A 26,835-nucleotide genomic window follows, 5' to 3' on the forward strand; every position below is an offset into this window, starting at 1 on the left:
GTTTTTGATGTCATCCTTTGTGTCTAAGTCCTATACCCATTTGGAACATACTTTGGTACACAGTGAGAGATGTTATCTATACCTAGCTTGTGTGAGACTACCTTCTAGCTTCCCCAAAAGTTTTTCTCAAATGGTGAGTTCTCGTTTCAATAGGTAGAATCTTTGAGTTCATCAAACACTAGACTCGTGCTCATTCACTTCTATATATTCTATACCTAACCTTTTTCTATATATATATATATATCTTTATATTTCTTAACCAATGTCAAATTGTTTTTGATAATTACTGCTTTGTAGTATAGAATGAAATCTGGTACTGCTAGGTCCCATCCTCACATCAATTTCCTTGAGATTCTTGACTTTTGTTCCCCAAGATGAATTTTTTTCTCTAGTGCCAGGAAGTAATTTTTGGTAGCCTGACTGGTATGGTAACAAATAAGTAAATTAATTTAGACAGTATTATTATTTTTATTTTATCAGTTTGGCCTACCGATGAAAAATGGCTATTTCTCCATTTAGATCTGTTGGAGTGTGTTTTCTAAGATTAGGTTATTTCAGTTTTCTTTAGTTGTGCCTTAATTTCAGTATTTTATATTTTTATAAATATTCATCTATTTGATTTTATTAATTTTATTGTTATTTAATTGTATTCCAAACATAAAATGTTTGAAAAAATAAGAAAAGATTGGAAGTGCCCCACGAAATTCCTCTTTGATGCAAATATTGTCTTGATACCTAAGCCAGGACAAGTCAAAACAGGAAAAGAAAACTATAGACTTCTATGCCTAATAAACTTAAGTGCAAAAGGGAAAAAGAGTCCCTAGCAATTTCTTTTATTCTATCTTCATTGGTTGTGAATCTATCTTTTTTCATTACTGGTAATTTGGTTTTACTATTTCTTTTTTGAATCAAGCTAGCTAATGGTTTAACTACTTTATTGTTTTCTGAAACAAAACAAAACCAAAACCAGATCCCAGTTTTATTTATTAATTCAATGTTTTTTTGCTTTCAACTACTTCTTTGGTTTTCCTGATTTCTATTTTTGAGTTTAGTTGGTTTTAAAGGGGCTTGTTTGTTTTTCTTTTAGTTATGTGGCCAATTAATTTACTTGCTCTTTTTCTCTTTTTACTGACGAAAGTGTTTAGAGGTATAAATTTTCCCCTAAGGATTGTACTGCCTTCATCCCAAAAGTTTTAGTATGCTGTCTCATTGTTTTCATTATCTTTGATGAAATTATTGTTGGTTTCTATGATCTTTTTAAATATAATTTTTCCCAATTACATGTCAATTTTTAGCATTCATTTTTACAAGATTATGAGTTTCAAATTTTTCTCCCTCCCTCCTTTACCCCTTTCCTAAAATGTTAAGCAATCTGATAATAGGTTATACATGTAAGTACACGTTATATCATGTAAAACATATTTCCATGTTAGTCACAGTTGTGAAGGAAGAAACAAATCAAAAGGGAAAAAAAAACATGAAAAAGAATTAAGTGAGTGAAAATACTATGCTTCAATCTGCATTCAGAGTCCATCAGTTATTTATCTGATTGTAGAGAGCATTTTCCTTCATGAATCCTTTGTACTTGTCTTGGATCACTGTGTTGCCGAGAAGAGCTAAGGCAATCATAGTTGATCATCACACATTGTCACTGACAACGTGTACAATATTTTCCTAGTTCTGCCCATTTCACTTGCATCAGTTTGTATAAGTTTTCCAGGTCTTTCTGAAATCTGCCTGTTCATCATTTCTTATTACACAATAGCATTCCATTACATTCATATACCATAGCATTCCCCAACTGATGGGCACCCCCTCAATTTCCAATATTTTGCCAGGCTGCTATAGATATTTTTGCACAGGTCCTTTTCCCTTTTTTATGATCTCTTTAGGATATAGACGTAGTAGTGGTATTGCTGGATCAAGTGTATGCACAGTTTTATAGCCCCTTGGGCATAGTTCCAAATTGCTCTCCAGAATGGTTGGATCAGTTCACAACTCCACCAACAATGCATTAATGTCCCAAGTTTCCCACATCTTCTCCAAAATTTATCATTTTCCTTTTTTGTCATATTACCCAATCTGATAGGTATGAGATTATACTTCAGAGCTGTTTTAATTTGCATTTATCTAATCAAAAATGATTTAGAGCATTTCTTCATATGCCTATAGATAATCTTTGATTTCTTCATCTAAAAACTACCTATTCATATCCTTTGACCATTTATCAATTGGGGAATAGCTTGTATTCTTATAAATTTGAATCAGTTCTCAACATACTTGAGAAATGAAGCCTTTATCAGAGACACTGGCTATAAAGACTTTCGCAGCTTTCTCTTTTCATTCTAATCTTGATTGCACTGGTTTTACTTGTGCAAGAGCTTTTCAATTTAATATAATTAAAATTATCTATCTTACATTTCATAATGCTCTCTATCTCTTGTTTGGTCATTGTCTATGGTATCTTTTAGCAAGATGTAGTTTCCTTCCTTATCTCTTTTAATTAGGTCTATATTTTTGCTTTTGTTTGTCTGAGATCAGGATTGTTACCCTTGCCTTTTTTTTTTTACTTCAGCTCAAACATAATAGATTCTGCTCCAGCCCTTTACCTTTACTCTTTCTGTGTTTCTCTGCTTCAAGTGTGTTTTGTGTAAACTACATATTGTAGGATTCTGGTTTTTGATCCACTCTGCTATCCACTTCTGTTTTATAGAAGAGTTCATTCCATTCACATGCACAGTTATAATTACTATTTATTTCCCTCCATCCTATTTTTCCTCCTGTTTGTCCTCTCTCTCCTTTCGCCCTTTCCCTCCTCAGCAGTGTTTTGCTTCTGCCTTTCACCTCCCTTGGTCTGCCTTCTCTTCTTCCATTCCCCTCTTCCCCACCCCATTATTTAATCTCCTCTCTTCCTATATTAGGTAAGACAGATTTCTATATTCAACTGATTGTGCATATTATTCCCACTTTGAGCCAATTTGCTATTTTGAGGCAGTTTTCCTTGACAATTGCTTGAAAGATGTTGTCCAGGTCCCCCTTTTGATTATGGCTTTCAGGTAGTTCAATGATTCTGACATTGTCTCTCCTGGATCTATTTTCCAGGTCAGTTGTTTTTCCAATGAGGTATCTTACATTTTCTTCTATTTTTTTTCATTCTTTTGAATTTGTTTGATTGATTCTTGAGGTCTCATAGGGTCATTAGCTTCCACTTGCTGAATTCTAACTTTTAAGGAGTTGTTTTCCTCAGTATGTATGTATGGGGCAGCTAGGTGGTGCAGTGAATAGAGTTCTGGGCCTGGAGTCAGGAAAACTCATGTTTGTAAGTTCAAATCTGGCCTCAGATACTTACTAGCTGTGTAATCCTGGGTAAGTCACTTAACCTTGTTTGCCTCAGTTTCCTCATCTGTGAAATGAGCTGGAGAAGGAAATGACAAACCACTCCAGTATCTTTGCGAAGAAAACCCCAAATGGGGTCACAAAGAGCTGGACACGATTGAAATGAATGAACAATAACAACATGTGTATAACACTGATGAAAATAAGTAATAATAATTGATGCAAACATCAATGTAGCCTGAGTTTTTTGTCCTTTCTTTAGGGAAACTTCCATGCACATATCATTTAGAACTTCCTCTTTCTGGTGGTCTCACCCTTTGATGCTGAGAAACACAAGTGGGAAAAAGCCATAAAACCATCAAGTAACATTTCTTAATGACGACAGGAAAAATGTAGAAAACAAAACAAAACCCCAAAACTCAAACCAAAAAACAAAAACAAATCTTAATGATCCAGTGGCACTTGCCCCATTTTAAATATAGACGCTTATAATTTTAAGCCACTCATTTTGGTTGTTACTAGACTCTAAAACCTAAGTTGCTTTCAGCTGCAAAGCAAAATGCATCTTATTAGCCTTTCCACTAAAGCCAATTTATGCAAATCCACCATGATTAGCTAAATAATTAAAGTGACCCTCAACATACATGTATAGAAATAATTTGGTATTGAGATATGGGAGGGAAATTAGGGCTGGAAACACATCATCCTCACCACTTAGTCTTCCATCTTTACAATGGCTTCAGTCTTACAATGAATGCTTCTCCACAGTTATTTCGTTTAAGTCCCCAAAGCTGGGTTATTAAAGTCCTAGCTTAAAGCCTTATCATATGTGAATCCCCACCCTATCCACGCTCCCTGTGCTTTTGCTTTACCCAGAACACAAACACTTGGGCAAGTTTAAGATGCTGCTGCCTGCTTAAACACTTATTTAAGTCAACAATAGAAAAATCAGAGTCTCTGGAGCCATGATATTGTTTTTTTTCTCCCACGAATCTCTTTTCAGGCACATCTTCTACATTATAACTTCTATAGTTTTATCTTTCGATGTTGGTCAAAGGGAGACCAATACATGGTTGGTATTATCTGGCTTTCCAGAGTGATTAACTAGTCATTGTACGGATAGGCTCAAAACCCCAGCACAGGCAGGGAATTAAAACGAGGTGTCCACTGACTGACAGAAACATTCTGGACTACAGCCTCCCTGCAGCTACTCTGACAGGCAGCTTGAAACGAACACACACACACACACACACACACACACACACACACACACACACCCCCAACACCACTCAATATTCCTCAACAGCATTACTGAATAAAGAAGAAATTGAAAGAAAAAAAAGTTGATAAAGCTGTAAAAAGTTAATAGGCAAGAGACAAAACAGATAAAGGAAATCTCTCTGTTGCTGGCAAATAATTCTTTGTTGTTGTTTAGTCATTTTTCAGTCTTGTCCGAGTCTTCAAACCCCATTGGGGATTTTCTTAGCAAAGATACTGGAATGACCTGCGATTTCCTTCTCCAGCTCATTTTACAGATGAAGAAACTGAGGCAAACAGGGATAAGTGAAGTGCCTAGGGTCACACAGCTAGCGAGTATCTTAGGCTGGATTTGAACTCAGGAAGATGAATCTTCCTGACTCCGGGTCTAATGCCCTGTCCACTACACCAACTAGCTACCCAAGGCAGCAAATAATCCTAAAGGAATGACAGTCACAGGGAGGCATAAGTTTGTGCCGGATAATAATATAACAAGCGTAAATTTTAATAATAAAATAATATTTAATAATACAACAAATATATAAATAATATATAATGATATAGCAAAAGACAAACATACATACATATATACATACATACGTATGTGTGTGTGTGTATATATATATACACACACACACACATACACACACACACATTTTATATACATATATATATATATATATATATTTTTTTTTTTTCAATGCATGAACACAATTGCAGAGAAAATGCTTTCCTGGAATGGCTTTGCTTTCCAATGTTGATGATGGCAGCTCCAAGCCTCCTTTAAAAGCTCTTTTCAGCGAATACTTTTGGCTGCCATATTGGCAATGCTTTTGGCACTGGGCTTCATTAGGTCTGACACAGATAACTTGAAAGATGTTAAGCCTGCTCTGATCGACTATTCTCATGTTACTCCTAGCCTAATTAAAAAACCCAATGGTGAAGAAAACATTCAGCAACCCTGACTTGAAATCCAAGGTTATTTGGGTAGGTTTGTCTATGTATGTGTTGTAGGAACAACATAAACCGAGTACATTTGCTCTGTTCTACTGAACTGGCTAACGCATTTACAAAACTGGAAGCCTCATTATGACAATGTATGTTCAATAACTGAAAGGCATATCATTATCCTCCTGTACCATATTGCTCTCAGAATCCCAATGCCCTTGGTCAGAAATTCAGCCATGACTTGGCCTGACCGTCTAAAGTCTGAGATTCTATGCCTTAAAATACTGAGGGGAAATTGAGCTATCTGAGGTTTATTTCCCCCACCCCTTGACCATATCCCCTGCAGTATGGAAACAATCACACCTGGAGAAATTTCAGGATTTTCTAAGTTTGGCTACAGTTCTCTACCAAAGAGGGCCCAGTTCAGTGGTAATTCTGACCAGCATTTATAAAATCTTTCATCTTGGCATCTTTCATCTCAGGATCATTCATAAATCATCACCACGCTCCTGAGAGGAAGGAATTTCCTTGCTCACTGTACAAAAGGGAGAGCTCGGGCTCCCAATTCTGTAAGCCAAATGGGTCGCAGTATTGACCAAACATCCACATGATCAATAGTGACCAAAGCAGAACTGGCAGGCTTGTTCACCATGGTAACTGTCAAAGCAATTTCGATGGTGGCCCATGCTCTTGAAATGCCAGTGCAGTCATGCCCTAAGGCACGGGATGAGTAATGGGCCCGGAAAGCAACTTTACAGGTTAATCAATGTGATTACAAGAGGAAACCTTTCTTATACTCAGACTTAATAAGTCCATGCACCCAAGAAGTGACCCTGAAAATCCAGGGTTTTACAAAGCCAGAGCTCATGATATAAATGTATTCCTAATAGCTAGTTTCATGGGTTGGAAAAGATGTATAAAGCATGTCGTCAGTCATGTGTGCATATACAAGGTTACCTCATTTGATTGTCACAACAGTAGGCAGTCTAATTAACGTATACTGGTATGATATGAGTTAAAAATTTAAAATTTTTTAAAGTATTAAAGTTTAAAACTGCACAAAGATTTTTAGGACACCCTGTATAGGGAAATAAATACACACTCATGTATATACATATACACATATACATACGCACATACATACACACATATACATGTGCATGCATATGTACATACCTATGTACATAAAAATACACATACACATACACACACACATATATATACTCTAATACACATACACACTATATACACCCTGTAGATATCTAGATACATATCTGAAGAGATAACCTATAAAGAGTCCTTCTGCTCCACCATTACCCACCCAATGTCAAGAGACAGACAAAGGCTTAACACCTTGGGCGATTAGCCCCAAGCTGGCACCAACTGGTACCAGCACATTCCTGGCACTGACAAGCATCCAATTATGGCTCGTCCAAGACCACAAGGGAAGTGGTCTGGGACCTTAGCTGAACTAAGACTATAATAAAGCTTAAGTCTTCTGATTCCAAATCCAATCTTCTTTTCACTCTGACATCTCACCAATCTCTACTGTTTTCACTTCCTAGTTTTATTCTTTCCTATTCAGCTCTAATCTTCTCTGGGTACCATCTGATGGCTCACTCAAATGCTCATCTCTAGCTATATTAATCTCCTACTGATGTGATACCTCTGCAGTCCTCTCTGTTTTATCCAGGATTGTGACAGTAGGTGCTAAGCTTGGCTTTTCAGCCAACATCATCCCCACGTAACAAACAAATGGTTCCATGTTCTACCTTGATCCAAACAGTTCCTAGGGGTGCCACCTGTTGGTACTCAGCATTTGATTACACTTTATCTAGACTCTGACCAGGGATGTGCTGGCAAATGTTTAACAGCTGATTCTCTAAGAGGATGATAACCTTTTAAGCTTACCCTGTATTATTAACATGTTCTCTATCAGTTTCTTAAGTCTAGACAATCAACAAAACAATAAATTAAATCCTGATTTGTAGCACTTGCCGATTTTCTGAGGGGTAAATGCTCACACTGAAAATTTAATGACTGGCCCCAAGCTGGTACAAGCTGGCTCCAGCACATCCCTAGCTCTGACAAAAATCAACCCATTTTCTGGAGGAGCAAAAAATGAGGTAGAAAGGAGTAAGGTAACAAAATCAGATTATGGAGAGCCTGAAAAAGAGGTCAATGAGCAAACCAAGGAGTAAACATTTAGAGAGCAGCATTGGGGTTCAGAAGCTGAGCCAGGGCACCATTTTGTGGCCAGTTCAGTTTAAAAAAACTCAGCCCCAGGAACCACATGGGAACAGGTAGGACATACAGAGACCTAACTTGACTTCTTAATGGTGTCCATGGCCATTTGGAGGGCATCGAAAACAAGACACTTCCATGATATCTTTAGAAGGAAAAAAAACCCTACAGAAAAGAATCTGAAATAGTACATCCATGGGGAGGGGGCGGGGAGAGTTTGCTGCTTCAACTTTTCCTGAAAACACTGCTTTCAAAGCAATTTTTGCTGTCTTACCTGCAACCCCTTCGGCAACCACGCATTCTTCAGTGCTTGCTATTTGATAGACTTTTGCCATAACTATTGTTTTTGCCAAAGGCCCGCATACTTTCTCCAACTTCTGGTTGTAATCTTACATTTGGGACAGTAAAAACAGAAGACACTGTGGACAAAATGGAAATTTTAGATATTACTTATTGACATATTTCCTTCAGCTTTTATTACTACAAATCACCAATGAAGAATTACACAGCAAAATGACACAAAGACTTTTTGTTGTGGTTGAGCTGTATCAGTTGTGTCTGACTCTTGGTGACCCCATTTAGGGTTTCCTTGGCAGAGATACTGGAGTCCTATGCCATTTCCTTCTCCAGTAGATTAAGGCAAAGAGAGGTTAAGTGACCTGCCCAAGGTCACACAGCTAGTAAATACTAGAGGGTGGATTTGAGTTCAGGTCTTCCTAATGCCAGGCCCAGTGCTCTATCCACTGTTCCACCTAGCTGCTTCAATGTACAATTTGAATCTATCAAGAGACCTATAGAAAGGCTCCCATCATGGTAGGACTGTCTATGGAGGCTTTAAAGGAGATGTGGGTGAGAGTCAAATAGGATGAGAACATGTGGCAGGTTTCTGAACTGTACCATGGGGTTAGGTGCTGACATGGATGAGATCACAGATACAGTTTGGAAATGCTCTTCCCCCTAAGTTCCATCTCTTGGAATTCCCAGTTTCCTTTAAGATTGTAGCTCCAGGGCCATCTCTTATAGGTAGCCTTTCTAAATCCTTTCCGGTAGCCAGATGATGCAGTAGAGAAAATGATGGATTTGGAGTCAGGAAGACCTGGGTTCAAATATTACCACAGACACTTACCAGCTATGTGACCCTGGGCAAGTCTCTTAACCTCTACTTCAGTTTTCTGATCTGCAAAGTGGGGATAATAATAGTAATAACAGGGTTGCAAGGATAAAATGTGATAATATTTGTAAAGGGCTTTGCAAAACTTAAAATGCTATTATTATCTCCTAGCTGCTAGTGCCTTCACTCACAAAATTACCCTGTATTCATTCTCTGCATATATCATAAACACACACACACACACACACACACACACACACACACACACACACTTTGTGCCCCTTGTTCAGATGTTAGATCCTTGAGAACAGGGACCCTTACTCTCATCCTTGGATGCTCAGCACTTTGCCACATTGCCGGGACACATAGTAGTCGCTTTATTTATTTATTTATTTTTTTAGGCAATTGGAGTTAAGTGACTTGCCCAGGATCACATAGCCAGTAAGTGTCAAGTGTTTGGTCTGAGGCTGGATTTGAACTCAGGTCCTCCTGACTTCAGGGCTAGTCACTTTAAAAAGTCTCATTGGTTGAGTGATTGAAATGTTGCAGTAAATTGTTCCTTTTTGAAAAGAAAATAATAAATTGGGAAATGAGAGTAGGAACCAGCACACCTGCCATCAAAGCCATGACCTCTTGGTAAGTTATGTGCTCTATTTACCTGAGGGGGCAGGAAACCAAACTCAGGTATTATATGCTGATGGGGCAGCTGGGTGGGGCAGGGATAGAGTGCTGGGTCTAGAGCCATCTCCCTGATCACAAATCTGGCCTCAGACACTGCCTAGCTGTGTGATCCTGGACAAGTCATTCAACCCTGTTTGCCTCAGTTTCCTCATCTGCAAAATGAGCTGGAGAAGGAAATGGCAAACCACTCCAGTATCCCAAATGGGGTCAGAAATAGTCAGATCCAACTGAAACGAATGAACAAGATATATGCTGACTGTTGAGTTTCAAATTAGCCCAATGCTTATGAACACAAGGATATAGAGACAGTGAAGCTGTACGTATACCTATATATGTTGGACTACCAGACTTTTCCATAAAATAGAGGATAATATTTTACATGCCAAAGCCCAGCTCTGCTTCCACATCTTTCACAAAAACCTCTCTGATACAGCCTGTAAGTGAAAAATGACCCTTCTTTCTTCTAATTTCTTTGTCAAGTCCTCTCTTGAATACATTTTGCCTCATGGCCAAGTAATGTATATAAAATATAAGCTCCTTGGGATGCCCAGATGCCCATCGCAATGCCCCATTATGTAGTGCATGCTTAATAAACATTTATTGCTTGTGCTTTGTTCTCAAAGAGGACCATGGCATCAGGAAGGTGATGACACGACTGCAAGGGAATGGGATCTGAGTGAGGCAGAGCTGTGCAAAGTCACCAGCCTCGCTCTCTCCTCCAGAACCATCCGGGTTGAAGGGCCCCATAATAAACATTTGTTGAATTGTTGAATGTTTGATGTTCCTCTCACCAGAATGACCAACTGTTGCAAAAGCAGCACCTCGATACGACATGGAAGCAATTCATTTCAATCCAGTAAACACTTCTTGAGCCCTTCCTGCGTACAGAGGAGCTGTGAGTTAAGCACCCGGAGATCATCATGTGCAGCTAAGACAGTACCAGGGGATGTGGCACAAACATAGTAACTATACCAGCAAAATCATTCGGGATAAATGTGACTGATTTTTGCACATGATATGTCAAAGACATGCTCTGTAAGATGGTGATGGCAGTGGTGGTTGGGGGCAGTAAGCAGCCTTCATGGAAGGGGAGGCATTTGAGTGGGCTTCAAAAGCTAGCTATGAATCACCAGCAAAGAGGGGGAAGGAGAACATTTCAGGCACAGGGAGTAATGTGAGTGATGGAGAGAAAACACTGGGCTAGTTTGGGGAGCAGAGAGTTGTCCGATAGGGCACAAGCAGTGATAAATGATTCCATTCTCCATAACATTGTTCAAATCTTCCTGCTTCTTTTTGCCTTGATCAGAAAATCCCTTATTGGGGCAGCTAGGTGGTACAGTGGATGGAGCACTGGCCCTGGAGTCAGGAGGACCTAAGTTCAAATCCAGCCTCAGACACTTGATACTTACTTAGCTGTGTGACCTGGGCAAGTCACTTAACCCCATTGCCTAGCAAAACAACAACAACAACAAAAAAAACCCAAACCCAAAAAAACCCTCATCCAGGAAATATTTATCTCCTGTCTAGAATAGCAAAATCCCCCTTCTGAGAATTTCCAAGCCTCTGTTTTCTCCACAAAGTTCTATACAATGCTCCCAGCATCAATATCCATTAATTATGACTCTCCGTTGCCTTATGGATCTAATACAAATTCCTAACGTCTTCAAACTCTCCTCCACCAGATGGGAAGTTACACATCTGATCCCTTCTTTTCCTAAACCCCATCCCATAGCTTACTATAGCTGGATTTCTTGTGGGCCAGGAGAATCTCCTTTTATATTGTCAGATCTCTAGCTAGGCACTACCAACTAGCCAGCCAACCTCAACTCAATAAACCTCCTTACATTGAGAAGCTTGCCCAATTAAATCCACCCATCCTCTAACCCAAAGCAGAAGTCAACCCACTGATAACTGCACTCCTAGGGCTATTATAGGATCAAGTGGAGATAATGTGCATAAATCTGTTTTCACTATCTAAAAGTAAGGCATTATTATTATACTTATAATTATTATCTAAGTTAGTGGAGTTTTCCTGCTGTGGCTCCTCCTTTTGGACAGGAAGACTTTGGTGGAACCTGCATTTCTCTATTATCCTTGTTTTCTTCCTACTCAAATCTGATTTCTTTTTTTTTTGACATAATGGAAGATGTGACAGAGAAATGCCCAGAATAAAGAGTCCTAGCACTATATTTTTTTAAAGAGAAAGAAAAGAAAGAAAAAAAAATCTTATGGACTGTAAGTTCTAGGATGGCAGAGAAGCTGCTGTGGCAAAACCTCCTTTCATATTCTCCACAGTGTCTGAGGAACTTGGATTGAAGATGATCCACTGAAGATGACTCAGGAATAACGGATGGATCCACTTAAGATGATCTACGGGTAATGGATAGATCCACTGTGACCTGAAGCAGGTTATAGCATATTAGCTCTGATGGTCTGCACACAGGAATTTATGTGATTATTATTGAGGAAAGTAAAGTTAGAAAAGGAAGTAGGCTGGTCAATGTAGTGAGAGCCTGGGGGAGTAGAAGCAATTATACTGGCATTGACACAGCATTTAAAATTTTGTGATGTATTTCAAAAATGGGATCTCATTTGAGCCTCACAAGAAGCCTCGGGCTTTCGGATTATCTCCATTTTACAGATGAGAAAACTAAAGCTTTGAGAGACGCAATGTCCTACCTGAGGTTATACAGTCAGTCAGTGTCAGAGGTGGGATTCCCACCCAGGTCTTCATGACTCCAGGCCCAGCATTCTATCTATTGTCCTGCCACACTGCCTCTGATAACAGAGGGACTAGACAGAGCATTGCATGGGACCTGAAGAAGGTTAAAATAGCTCAAGAAAGGCAGTAGCACACTGGTTAGGATCTCTAGGGAAATCTTGTGGAAGAATCCCAAAAGATGAAATAGTGCGTGTGTGTCATATGATATGTATCCACATAGAAGGGAGGCACATAGATGAGATCATGGCTCTATCCAAAAAGAAACATTCCTCAGGACATATGGCTTAAGAACAGGGACATTATTGGTGCTCAGCAAAGATCTGTTGACTAGCTAACTGACCTCACTTCATTCTTTTCCTTATCTAACATCTGCTGAGGAACTCTTTAGATAGAGAGACATTGTGGTGCTGTAAAAAAAAAAAAAACAAAAAAAAAAAAAAAAAAAACCACAAAACCAAACCAAACCACTGGGCTAGAAGACAATCTAAGATTTAGTTTTAGCCCTCCCTCTCTCCCAACTTTCTTCCTTCCTTCCCTCCCTTTACCCACTCTAATATATTCATTCTCTCTCTCTCTCTCCCCCCTCCCTCCCTCCTCCCTCCCACATCTCCCTACCTCACCTTCATCCAAGCTGCAAATACAGCAGCTGTTCATAAACTCAACCCCACAACTGATCAGCATGGGAACTTTGACCTGCTCTGTTTCTGACCTGGGCTTGTCTGTTCCTCCTTAGGCAGACCTCTTTTGTCATGGGTTCACTGATTGGTGTTGGAATCACTGGGGACTCCTGATCAGTCTAGCCCACTGTAGTTCAGAACTCCAGAGATCAAGCAAGCCCCCAGTCTCAGGGGTGACATATATGCCATCATATCTGTCTCAGTTACTAACTTTCTATGTAACTGTGGGCAAGACAGTTCATAATCCTGGGCTTTGGTTTCCTCATATGTAAAATAAAGGGATTTAACATCTCTAAAGTTTCTCCCAGCTCTAACATTCTAGGGTTCTTCATGAACAACCAAAGACCCCTAGGAAAACTCATGATAAACAACCATATAAGGAATTTTGGCAACAAGTGGTTCTCAATTTTCTTTTAGGTGAATGCATGTCTTTTTTGTTTACAATGGGTCATTAAAAAAAAAAAGAAAGAAAAGCCCATCAGGATGTTTCCAAGTGTGAACAGACCCAGAAGAATATATTAAAAAAAAACCTTGGTAGCTATTCCAAAGATGGGACTTATCCTTCACAAATGCACATTTTGTGAATTAGCAAAGGAATGTATAAAATCAGGGCCTCGGCACTGTAAAGTGTACTTTGTTCATTTACTTTGACAAGGGTAGTTCAGCTTTAATTATTTATGAAACTTGATAGTATACACTAGAGAATGCCCTGTAGTGTATTTGGTGAAAGTAATGAATTCCATCTATGCCCAGCCCTCCCTTACTTCTCAGCAATTAAATCTTTGAGAAGAAGTGGAGCAAGGCTGTTGGGGTTTGGGGATGGAGGGCGAATGACAGGGTATACAGCAGAAGAGCCACACAAATTAACCAGCTTCCAGTGCCAGGGCACATGCAGTCTTCACCATTTATTATTTTTGCTTGGGCTGAAATGTTTCTTGCCTTGCTTCATTTGAAGGTGGGTTATAAATTATTTACACATATGGGTCCTATGCAAATGGGTCTGAGGTAGTTTAAAGAAGTAGAACAATAAGGAGCAATGTTAAAATGTTTGTGGGTCTTTTTGTAGTAGGCAAAGTAACATACTGAACAACAGGCATATTCTTGCTTCTTTTCAAGCCAATGTCAAAGTGACTAAGAGAGTCTTAGCCAATGATATGAAAGCATCATATTCTTATAGTACCAAGTTTGGGGTAGGTAGAAGGGAAAGAAGGAATTATGAAGACTGTGTTCTTCCATACTTTACTAGACTTTTTTTTCTTTCTCCTCCCTTCTTTCCTCCCTCCCTCCCTTCCTTCCTTCCCTCTTCCTTCCTAAATAGCTTTCGCTTTATGTTTATAGAAGTCTTTCCCCCTTAATGTTATCTTCCAAAAATTGTTACAAGTCATCTTTAAAAATATTAGGTCTACTCTGGCATATGAATCCAAACCAAGATTTAGTCCCTAGGCCCATTCCTTTATTGATTCTGCAAGGTTTCTTACCATGAAGGCCTCCTTTAAAAAACAACAACAACACAACACAACACCACAACACCACAGCAACACAACAACACAACAACCTCCCTTGGGAGAGGGAACCAGCTTCAGTATGGTTGCTGCTGCCTACTCCACTGTCCATTTTTATTCACATGACTATATGCTCAAATTGCCACTGTGGAAGTTTGTAAGGAAAACCTTTGTGGAGATCATGGGGGAAAGCCCAGACCCAGACAACAAAGTCCCTAAACCAGTAATTTGCCATAAACGGAGTACTTCTCCAAGACTCCAAAGTCTGTGAATCCTTTGTTTTGTAGACATGTTGACAAGTAGGACCAGGTTGTTCCAAATGGAAGTGATTGTAGTATTCGATAGTGGGATTGTGCTTTTTTTTTTTGCCACTGGATTTATGCTCCATAATGATTATCTACTAGACACAGAAATAGCATTTCTGTAACTCAAAATTGTTACCGGAGGCCTTTAGCAGAATCTTGCTTTAAAAATATAATGATTTTTCATCTTTATTCTCCCCCCTTCAAAAGGTTCCACCGCTCCTGATGTTTAACGCTATGCAAAGACGTGTTTCTGCCAATGAATATCGCCTTATGGTTATGCTTCTGCAAATAACCTGCTGTGAGCTGATAAAAGGATTAATGCAGCCAAAATTCTTAATCTGTGAAATTACAAATTAAATTCTCATATTAAAAATGCCACCCTGAGGTATTTTTTGTGGCTTTAATTCCCCTCTGGTGTTCTGCATACATTGTGCTTGTTAATGATGGGGACAAGGCTGTCTCTGCTGGCAGCCTGCTACCGAGTGATAATGTGCAGGCATTTACTCCACTGATAGAACTGGATTTAACCACTGGCTGATAAACTAAGTGGCAAGTGGGTAATACGTCCATATTAACAGGGAAGCACCAGTACAGAATTCAGAACTCAGAGACTATCAAAATCCTGGCTTAAGCTCAATCATCGAGTCAGATGGGATTGAGATGTCACCAACGCCAAGCAGTTTGGAGTTATCTGTTACACTAAATGAAAAACAAACTGTATGTTTGATGTCTGATGAGCCATAAACTAATGAAGCTCTTTGTATCATTTTTTTTTCAAGCACAGAGAGATTCATCAGCATTTCATTATCCAGCCACAGGGATTTCATCTTTAATTTAAGAAAAAAAAATGGGTAGAGCTGTTGTGATGGTCAGCTATATGACTTTTTTGGGGAAAGAAATAAAACAGGAGAAGGATTAACTTATAGTCCACTGGTCAGAAAGGTCTGGGTTCAAATTTCACCTCTGACACTTGTCAGCTGTGTGACCCAAGGCAAATCACTCAATTTTCCTGTTCTATAAGCAACTTTCTAAGACTACAAATTGCAGAGAAGGTGCTGACCTGTATCAGCAGAATTCTCATCTGGGAATTCCCTATACCAATGAAATTCTAGATCCAGTCTCTTGCCCTAAGGACTGTTTCTAGGGGTGGGGATAAGTGGGTTGCTTAGGGGACAGGAAGTTATCAAATTACTTATGTGTATGGAGATATATATATATATATATATATATATATATATATATATATATATATATATATGTATATGTATATATATGTATGTATGTATATGTATATGTAAAAGAAAGCATTTATAATTAAATGTGTAGTATCAAAATTTTTTCCTTCCCCATGGGAATCATTTCCTAGGGAGGTTGCTACCAGGGTTTTGTCACCAAGTGATAAGGTTATACTGGGGTCAATTAGGAACCAAACATAGTAAGCAGCAAAGAAAATTCAAAAAGCTAGGAGAGTAAAGAAAGTAAATTCTATCTCCAAGTACACAAAATGTCTCATATACAGAGAAATAAACACCCAGTATGTTATTAAGTATGTATACACCAAAATAGCTTTCGAAAATAGCCTTGATTTTTCAATGTTAAAACCTACAAGAACAAATGGCCAGTGCTTGTCATTTGGGTGAAACATATCTCTACAGATCAGAAATATTCTTACTGCAATCCAATTTTACAAGATTTCACAAGACAGAGGCTTTACACTTTGGAAAAGAGATAAGGCCCTCCCTGCCATAAATCCTTCCCAAATATTTAAAATATAATTGAAAAAGGCTGTGTAAATAAGAACTTTTTTTTTTGTAAAAGCAAAATGGGAACCCACTAGGAGAATGTTTTGTTTTAAAAGGCTAGGAGAAGGGCTGCCTCTGAGAAAAAAACGAAAGCATTCCTGGTTAAAGTGAACTACGAGTCATCATTCTTACATTTTTTGCTTAGTAAATTAACCATTTGTCAGTTCTGTGCTCCTCAGCCAGTCTGTTTTAAGGTTATTGTTCTAACAAAGATAATATCTGAGAATCAAATAGAAATGAATCTTTTTTTTAAATTCTGTGTACCGCAGCCAGTTACCAAGTACTGTATGTGGAAAGCACTAAATATGTAAATTGCATTTTTCTTTTGCTTTTTGACTGACTAGTCAGATAATTCTTTTGGATGCACACATAATCAAATACAAAGATATCTTGCTACACACTGCAGAGCGGAGATAGCGAAAAAGGAATCCATTTTCTTCCTGTGTCAAGCAAACTCTGCACTTTGAATGGCAGGATTCCAGTAAACACATGCGTATCTATGGATATGTATATCTCCAGTCTTCTGTGTGTATGTGTGAGCATGCGTGTGTGCACATGCACATGTATGCCAATTTCATTGTTTTCATAGGACTTGGAGGCTGGGTCATACTCACTATCAGTTAGCTCCCATAGCCGGGGGGGGCAGATCACTGAAATACTCATGGTTCAGGGCTGCTGGGGCAGACAATCTGTTCTTTGGGAAACACTGGAGTAGTTTGGAGGCCAGATCCTCTGCATGGTTCACATAGCTGAGCCTGAAATGCAAACAGTAAGGGGTAAGACAAAGCAAGAAAAGCAGATGAATTTTTAAAGAGGTGTTCCCTCCCTTCTTTTTTCCACGCTTCCCCATATTTTCATTCAACAAAGGGGATTAAAAGAAAACCTGCTGAAAACCAGCATCAACAGAATTGTCCCGCCTACCCCTTTTCTAAGGATATTTCCACTGATCAAAATGGGCTTAAACTGGAGAAATCTGAGGGCCATCCACTTAACTGCGGTTCTACTGTATGCAAACTAGGGAGCTATTTGGGACAGAAATACAAAGGCCCAGAGGTAGACCAGTCCAACAACCACTTGTTCAATGGCTGGAAATGATAACTTTTTATTTTTCAACTAATAGGACCCAACCTTAGAAGCCACATATTCTATACATACCTGCATACCTTTCCATGAAAACCAATGCAAAATGAATATGATGATTAGAATAAAAGCTCTTCAACTACTCAATTTTTCCTAGAAATCTAAATTTCCCTTGATTGAACACAAGATGATTTGCCTAAGTAGACCATCAGATATCAACTACCATGATATCAGCACAAGGGGATTCCTTTACACCATATGAGGCTGTAGAATGTGATTCTTTAAACTTCTGTACATCATAGAAAAGAGGTATCTAATGCAGATCATGGAGCCCAGCCATAATGTATTCCAGCCTTTGCTTTTCCAGGCTTCCATTTCATCTCATCCAATTATTCAGAGCTATCCAGTTAACACCTCGATCTTACTTTTTCACGTTTTAGCTCATTCATTTCTTGGTTTCCATAAGAGGGTCCCACATAGGAAGTGATTCAAGGGGACAGTGGCAGAAAAAACTTGCTGAGTCTACCAGAGTTTGACATAGAAACAATATAACAATAAACAGATTTCTCCTCATACATCCCTTAATAGGTTACATTTGGCAAATTTAGCATACGTTCAATTGTTGGCCTTTACTACTGGTCTGTTAAGCCACGCCAGTTGGTTGCACAAGAGTTTCTCTAAGCTTTAATATATTTTTCATGTGTTCTGAGGACATCCATAAATATTCTTCTTCTTTACTGATGAGGAAATATTAATGTTTCTATAGCTGCCGATATTGCATTCTGTTTAGATACTTTGTTAATCTGTGATCCATTTTAGAGTTTGAGAAGTTAACTGGTATTGTGTAGGTATTAATTACTCTAAATGAATGGAGTTTTGACTGAAGGATGCCAGTAAGTCTCCTAACATAGAGTCACTGCTTTCTCTCTGATAGTTTTTTGTTCAGTCTTGAATGGAGAAGAAAAAGGCATTTTAAGTACGGGAAAGGAATATGCATTCATTAAGGGGCTGTCATGTGACAAGCACTTTACAAATATTATATTGTTTATCCATCACAACAACCCTAGGAGGTAAGTGCTATTATGAGCTCTATTTTACAGTTGAGGAAACTGAGGCAGATAGAGGGTAAGTGACTTGCCCAGAGACATATACCTATTAAGTGTCTGAGGCCAAATTTTTTTTGGGGGGCTAGGCAATGGGGTTAAGTGACTCCCCCAGGGTCACACAGCTAGAAAGTGTCAAGTATCTGAGGCCAAATTTGAACTCAGGTCTTCCTGACTCCAGGTCCAGTGCTCTACCCCTAATTCATTCCATGTTATAATTTAATAGGGGCTGGAATTCCATGCACTGTAGCCTTATTTCTAAGATACAATAATTTGTCCCTGTCTAGCTAGTAGGACAACTAGTCGATCAGTCATGTCCAATTCTTTGTGACTCAATGTACCATACTGTCCATGGGAATTTCTGAGCAAAGATACTGGAGTGGTTTGCCATTTCCTTCTCCAGCAGATTGAGGTAAATAGAGGTTAAGTGACTTGCCCAGGGTCACATAGCTAATAAGTATCTGAGGTCAAATTTAAACTCAGGTCTTCCTGACTCTAGGCCCAGGGATCTATTCACTGAGCCATCTAGCTGTCCCAGTAAGACATTACTGTGATGTTAATCAATCAACGAGTGACAGTTTCTGGGCAAGAGAGGGAAGACTCATAATTTCATCAAAAGGTACTTGAAACATTCATGACCAAGTGACATCAGTGGCACAACTGTCAGATTAAACAAGAATAGTTTTATGAACAGTCCTAGAATGATTTTGGAGTAATAAACTCATCTATCAGCGTTAACAAGTGTATCTCCTTTCTTTGGCCTGCCTAAATGAAACACTCTTCCTTGTTTACACATCAAAGGCAAAGTTTTTTTTTCACCCAATACACTTCAAAGTTTGCTGACTTGCCAGAAAATGATTTGGAGTAAAAGAATTTGGCTTAAGTTTCTTCACATGGCAAAGGCAGGTCAGTATGTGGTCAAGCAGAACATGGTTGGGATCACTGGAGTTTGGTCTAGGCTTTTGGGGAAAAAAACTCAACAACAAAAACCAAAGGAAGAAAATATTTAGGCATGTTCGATGAACTTCTGAACCCTGGGTACTTAGCACATGAAGTGAAATGAAGAGAACTTTAATTTACATTAATAATTATACATTGCTATTTAAAATTAAGAAAAGCTCTGTCTACATATATTTTTGCCTGAAAAAACCCATTAATGAGATTTTTAAAACAAGGTTTGTTTTTGGCATTATTTTTCTACATTCAAGCTATATTTTTCACAAGAACAGAAAACTGTCCAATAAGAATGCTTTTCGTTCATTGATATTACTGTAATAAACCTTTCAATAAGAATGTTTCTCATTCATTGATATTACTGTAGTAAACCTTTCAAAATTAACAACTTAGTACATAATAACCCCATTACACATTCTTCACCTGAGAACACTTAAAACCAGGGATATCTTATGAATGTTTAACAAGTGGCTCTTGTGGGGGGGGGGGATACAGGCATAACACAGTTTTGAGTTAAATTTGACATATTAATATTTCCTTCATTGTTTTTTTAAGTCTAGAAAATCAACAAAACAATAAATCATTCTCTGATAGGTAGTGTCTGTGGATTTTCAAAGTACAAATGCTCACATTGAAAATTTAACAATCAGCTCAGCCAATTCAAGTCTGCACCCCTGCTTGAAATCAAACTTAATAATAATAATAATAATAATGATAAAAATAATTTTTACAATAGAAAAGGCCACCTTGGCCCATAGCATGAATGAGTAAAGTACTATTATGTGCAGAAAACAGTCTAAAAGGGGTCTTAGAGAAGATCTAGAATCACCTGATCTTAGAGATAAGGAAACTGAGACCTAGAAAGGTGGGTGACTTTTTCAAGGTTCCAGCTGAGCAGATTTGAACTTAGGTCCTTAGACTCTACATTCAGTACTTGCCCAACTACCCTATGCTCTCTTTCGAATGTACGATTTTAATAAAGCTGTTCTTTGCACTCTCTCTCATTGTTGGTGAGTTATTGTTTTTTTCTACATGTATCATCTCTCTCTTCAAAGCTCCCTTTGTATAGGGGCTCTTCTTTGAATTGTCTGAAAGTCTCCCTAGTCCCCAGCAAGTGCTCTGAATGACAGACTCAATGGGGGAAAAGATGTTGCCTGTAGATAATGCATCAGTAGGGCAAGCTCTGAAAATTGCCACTAGTCCCAACTGGTCACAACAGTTTCCAAGATTTTCAACCTCTTCTCCCTCTTTTAAACCTCCTCCTTTCCTTTTTCCCTCCTCCTTCCCTGATCCATTGGAAAGAAGCAGGACTTTCGGTCATCTCAGAGACCCAAGGGGAAATGCTCTGAAGCAGCGTAAAAGAACATTTATTTTTAATTTTGCTGAGACTGCTCTAGTTCTGGCTGACAACAACTGGCCAAAGGAAATGAAAATATTAAATTTTGCTTTGGATTGATTGGAAAGATAAAACAAAACAAAACACAAAAAGCTGATAACACTCGGCTTAACAGATGCACAGAATCTCAGAGTGAAAAGAGACCTTAGAGACCATTAGGTTCAGCTTGTATCTGACCCAGAAATCACTAGTTTCCACTTGAAAATCTCTAGGAAGGGGCTATTCATGATTATCCATTTTTTCTGTTGAATTGTAGTTAGGAAGCTATTTCTTATAGGAAGCTAATGTAGTGATAGATTTTAGGGTTAGAAGTCAGGGTTCAAAACAATGGACTGGTGACTCATTAGCTATGGGAGTTTGGGCTCTGGGTCTCAGTTTTCTCATCTACACAGTGGAGTGGAGCCTACCAATAGGATCCATCACAGTCAAGTCCTCTATCATCTCTCACCCAGACTACTGCAATAACTCATCTTGCGTCATCTCTCCCCATCGCAATCCTTCTTCCATATACAGTGATTTTTCTTAAATGTAGATATGAGCATGACACTCTCCTTCATTTCCCCTAGAATCAAATACAAACTCCTTGTTTGAGCATTTAAAGCTCTTTACAATGTGGCTTCAACTAACCTTTTCCATCAATACTACACATCACTCCCCTTTGTTGTTCTTCTGGTCCAGTTAAACCAGCCTTACTCTTGCTCACAGCTCACTTCTCATTTCTGTGCCTTCTCACTGGTCACACTATGTGCCCAGCACAGCACAGACACTTAATAAATGTTTGTTGACTGACAGACCATCCCCAGTAACTGGAATACACTCCCTTCTTACCTCTCTCTAGCTCTGAGAACCATGTCTCCTTCAAAACTCACCTCAAGAGTCACTTTCTATGTGAGGCCTTCAAGCTTTACACTTCCCATTTTTATATCCCTAAGTGCTGGTATTTCATTATTTCATGATAATTATTTTAAGAAACTTTGTGTAACAGAAGTCCATATTGCTCTCTGTGCCAACACGTTATCTGGCAACAAAACAAAATAAAACAAAAAACCAAAACGTACTAGAGTCTTTATCCTTTACTAGATATAGGACCTTGGACAAATTATTTAACTCCTTATGTTCCAATTTTTTCACTTGCTAAATGGGGTTAACAGTTCTCCCCTTTCTAATTCTTCTTCCACACAGCTCCAGAGGCAAGTGTTCTAAAACTTAGGCTACACTATGTCATTCCCTTACTCAATAAATGACAGAAGCACTCTATTGACTCTCATATCAAATATTACTTTTTATCTCATCCTTTAAAATTTCTATTTTGTACAAGGTTAATAAGGAATGTAATTATTGGCATAGTATTAGATATATTTCACTTACAATTAAACATTATACAAATTAAACATACAGAAATTAGGAGCACATGCCCCCCTGCCAGTTTTTACTGATAGAGATGTTAGATGAAATAAGGGTTAGAGACCACTGTTCTGGTGCATCAGGTGATCCCTGATCAAGATAAGGGCAGAAACATCAGGCATGGAGGACTTCTTTGGCTGTTTATTGAATTAGGAGGAAGGGAAGAGAATAAGCATTTATTAAGTGCCTACTATGTGCCAGGCACTGTGCTAAGCACTTTACGAATATCATCTTACTTGACCCTCACAACAACCCCATGATGTAGATACTATTATTATCCCTATTTTACCACTGAGAAAACTAAGACATCCAGAGGTTAAGGTACTTGCGTAAGGTTACATAGCTAGCTAGTAAGTGTCTGAGGTCAAATCTGAACTCAGGTCCTTCTGACTTCAAGTCCAGTTCTCTATCCACTCTGACATAAAGTGAGTATCCAACCACTCAGTGCCATGCTGTTTGAATGCTGAAAGTACATATGCCTAAAAGATTATCTGTAAAATAGAGAACTCATATAAGCCAAATGCTCATGTGGAGGTCGGTAGAAGTGATAATAGGACACTCTCGAGGTCTTTCTGAAGAACTATGGAGTCAATTTTGAGACATGGGAGACACACACAGGAATGTCCAGCATAGCGAGCCCACATTAAAGAAATTGCTGTGCTCTATGAGCAAAGCAGAATTGCAGCAGCTCAGAAGAAACATGAGATGCACAAATTCAGACATCTCCACTCCAAATGTTCATGTGGACTATTTGTGTTCAACCTGTCATTGAGCCAATCAGCCACAGTTGGACACACTGTACATTGACCCTGCCATAGTGATGTCATTTTGGACCTCTTTGAGCATGACGGACAATAGCCAACCACCAACCTAAAACACTTAGATGACATTGTGCTGACGCTCCACCCTTGACAAGCTTCCCTTCTTTAATTGGGGCTTAGGCTGGGCATTATGAGCATCTCCCACAAAATACTGTTACTGAAGGAGCTCCTGAGGCACCTTATAAATATGCTGGCTTTCCCTCCGCTTGTCAAGGCCAATAGTTCTGAATATATGGATTATGCTGATCTGTGACTAGGGCAGAGCTCTTCTGGCCATGGAGGGACTCTGGGGACCTAAAATGGGAATTGTATAATATTGATAATAAAATGTCATGATGGACTCTTAAAATGCCCTACCCCCCAAAATGTATCTTCAACATGTGGTGAGGTTATTCACAAGCTCCGGTTTGGACGTGACAACATGCCAATTCTATCAAGCCTAGGAGTATTATAGGACTTACTGAATGAGGTCAGAACTCCAATGAGGACAGGCAGACTTAGTGAATAAAGAATGTATATTGAGATTAAGAGATATAGTTGGATGGCCAATCTATAAAATCAGTACACACATGTTGGCTAAGAAATACAGAGACTGAGTTGGCCTAGAATTTCCTGGAATCAAATAGGAAGATGAGAGAAGGCTGGAGTTTGACTGTGAAAAAAAGAAAAGGTATACAATAATAGCCTGAAGAGATGGTCAGGTCAAGGGAAGACTTTTTTAAAAAATTTATTTATTTCTTTTTAGTTTTCAACATTCACTTCCACAAGATTTTGAGTTCCAAATTTCTCCCCATCTTGTCCCTCCTCCCACCCTAAAATAGCATGCACTATGAATATCCTTTTCCTTAATCTGCCCTTTCTTCTCTCCCCTCCTACCCCTTCTCTTATCCCCTAGATTTTTGTTTGTTTGTTTGTTTGTTTTGGGCTAGGCAATGGGGTTAAGTAGTGAATGTTTTGTGTCTGAGGCCAGATTTGACCTCAGGTCCTTCTGAGTCCAAGGCCTGTGCTCTATCCACTGTGCCACCTAGCTGCCCCAGTATCCCCTGGGTTTCTTTACCCCCTTGCCTGTACATCTTATTTCCCAGTTCCCAGTGAAAACAATTTTTAACATTTGTTTGTAAAACTTTGGGTTCCAAATTTTCTCCCTTCCTCCCTCTCCACCACCCTAACTGAGAATGCAAGCAACTGGATACAGATTATACAGGTGTAGTCATGCAAAACACTTTCACAGCAGTCATGTTGCAGAAAAGGAACTATATTTCCCTTCATCCTAACCCGGCCCCCATTTATTCTATTCTCTCTTTTGACCCTGTCCCTCCTCAGAAGTGTTTGCTTCTGATTATCCCCTCTCCCAATCTACCCTCTCTTCTATCATCCCCTCCCTCTTATCCACTTGCCCCTATTTCCCTATAGGATAAGATAGACTTCCATACCAAATTGAGTGTGTATGGTATTCCCTCCTTAAGCCAAATCCAATGAGAATAAGATTTACTCATTCCTTCTCACCTTCCCCCCAGTTCCCCTCCACTGTAAAGGCCTTTTTCTTGTCTGTTTTATGTGACATAATTTACCCCATTCTACCTCTCCCTTTCTCCTTCTCCCAGTATAATCCTCTCTAACCCCTTAATTTTATTCTCCAGATATCACCCCTTCATCTTCAACTCACCCTGTGCCCTCTATCTATCTATCTATCTATCTATCTATCTATCTATCTACATACATACATATAATTTTTTCCCTCCAACTACCCTAATACTGATAAAAGTCTCATGAGTTACAAATATCATCTTTCCATGCAGGAATATAAACCATTCAATAGTAATAAGTACCTTATGATTTCTCCTTCCTGTTTACCTCTTCATGCTTCTCTTGTGTCTTGTATTTGAAAGTTAAATTTTCTATTCAGTTCTGCTTTTCATCAGGAATACTTGAAAGTCCTCTGAAAGTCCTCTATTTCAATGAATGACCATTTTTTCCCCTGAAGGATTATACTCAGTTTTGCTGGGTAAAGTGATATTTGGTTGTAATCCTATCTCCTTCGACTTCTGGAATATTATATTCTAAGACCTCTGGTCCCTTAATGTAGAAGCTGCTGAATCTTGTGTTATCCTGATTGTGTTTCCACAATACTTGAATTGTTTCTTTCTGGCTACTTACAACATTTTCTCTTTGACTGGGAACTCTGGAATTTGGGTACAATATTTGTAGGAGTTTTCCTTTGGGGATCTCTTTCAGGAGGTGATTGGTGGATTCTTTCCATTTCTATTTTACCCTCTGGTTCTAGAATATCAGTGCAGTTTTCCTTGATAATTTCTTGAAAGATGATGTCTAGGCTCTTTTTTTGATCATGGCTTTCAGATAGTCCAATAATTTTTAAATTCTCTCTCCTGGACCTATTTTCCAGGTCAGTTATTTTTCCAATGAGATATTTCACATTGTCTTCTATTTTTTTCATTCTTTTGGTTTTGTTTTACAATGTCTTGATTTCTCATAAAATCACTAGCTTCCAACTGCTCTATTCTAATTTTTAAGGAGGCATTTTCTTCAGTGAGCTTTTGGACTTCCTTTTCCATTTGGCCAATTCTGCTTTTGAAGGCATTGTTCTCCTCATTAGCTTTTTGGACCTCTTTTGCCATTTGGGTTAGTCTATTTTTAAGCTGTCATTTTCTTCAGTATTTTTTGAGTCTCCTTTATCAAGCTGTTGACTTCTTTTTCATGATTTTCTTGCATCACTCTCATTTCTCTTCCCAGTTTTTCCTCTACTTCTCTTACTTGCTTCTCAAAATCCTTATTGAGCTCTTCCACAGCCTGGGACCAATTCATATTTTTCTTAGAGGCTTTGGATGTAGGAGCTTTGACTTTGTTGTCTTCTTCTGGTTGTATGTTTTGATCTTCTTTGTCACCAAAGAAAGATTTTATGGTCTGCCTTTTTTGAGCAGTTTGTTCATGATCCCAGCCAATTACCTGAGTCAAAAACTCTTTGTTAAGGTAGGGGTCTGCTTCCAGTTTGGAGAATGTACTGTCCCAAGCTTCAGAGGTTTTGTGCAGCTGTCTTCAGAGATACTTCTAGGGACTTGTAAATTTTCAGTTCTTCCAAGGTGGTATGATGAGGGGCAAGGTGTTTACTCCTTTCCTGGCCTATGCTCTGGTCTATGAATAACCACAAGCACTCTTTTCTGCCGTGGAACTGTGAGGAGGATTTTCTCTCAACCACACCAGCATTCCTACTCACCCCAGGACCTCCAGTCAGAACTGTCACCCAGATCCAAGCACAGGCAAAGCAAGGGGGAATACTGACTCAGCAGCAGCAAAGAGATCCCTGCAATCCCCCTCTGATCAGCCACTTGATTCCCCCTCAGTCTGTGGGCTGAGCTCTGGAAGCAGCCACAGCTGCAGGGCTGTGCCAGGACTGGGACTGGGACTGAGCTTCTCTCTCAACATGGTCACAGACTTTTCCTACTGACCTTCTAAGTTGTCTTTGGCATTTGTGGG

At 38.9% G+C, this 26,835-nt stretch overlaps 1 protein-coding gene across 1 annotated transcript in view; it reads right to left on the minus strand.

Annotated features, from left to right (window-relative positions):
- The window catches only part of CDK14 (cyclin dependent kinase 14), a 654,255-nt gene that overhangs the window by 98,751 nt on the left and 528,669 nt on the right, over nt 1-26,835 (minus strand). The window contains 3 exon segments of the mRNA XM_020987443.2: nt 8,060-8,204; nt 17,200-17,227; nt 17,229-17,340. Coding sequence (XP_020843102.1) covers nt 8,089-8,204; nt 17,200-17,227; nt 17,229-17,340 — 256 coding nt within the window. The 3' untranslated portion in view covers nt 8,060-8,088.

This window comes from Phascolarctos cinereus, unplaced genomic scaffold (assembly GCF_003287225.1).
Source record: "Phascolarctos cinereus isolate Bilbo 61053 unplaced genomic scaffold, phaCin_HiC Scaffold_1;HRSCAF=81, whole genome shotgun sequence".
NCBI classification, from domain to species: Eukaryota; Metazoa; Chordata; class Mammalia; order Diprotodontia; family Phascolarctidae; genus Phascolarctos; species Phascolarctos cinereus.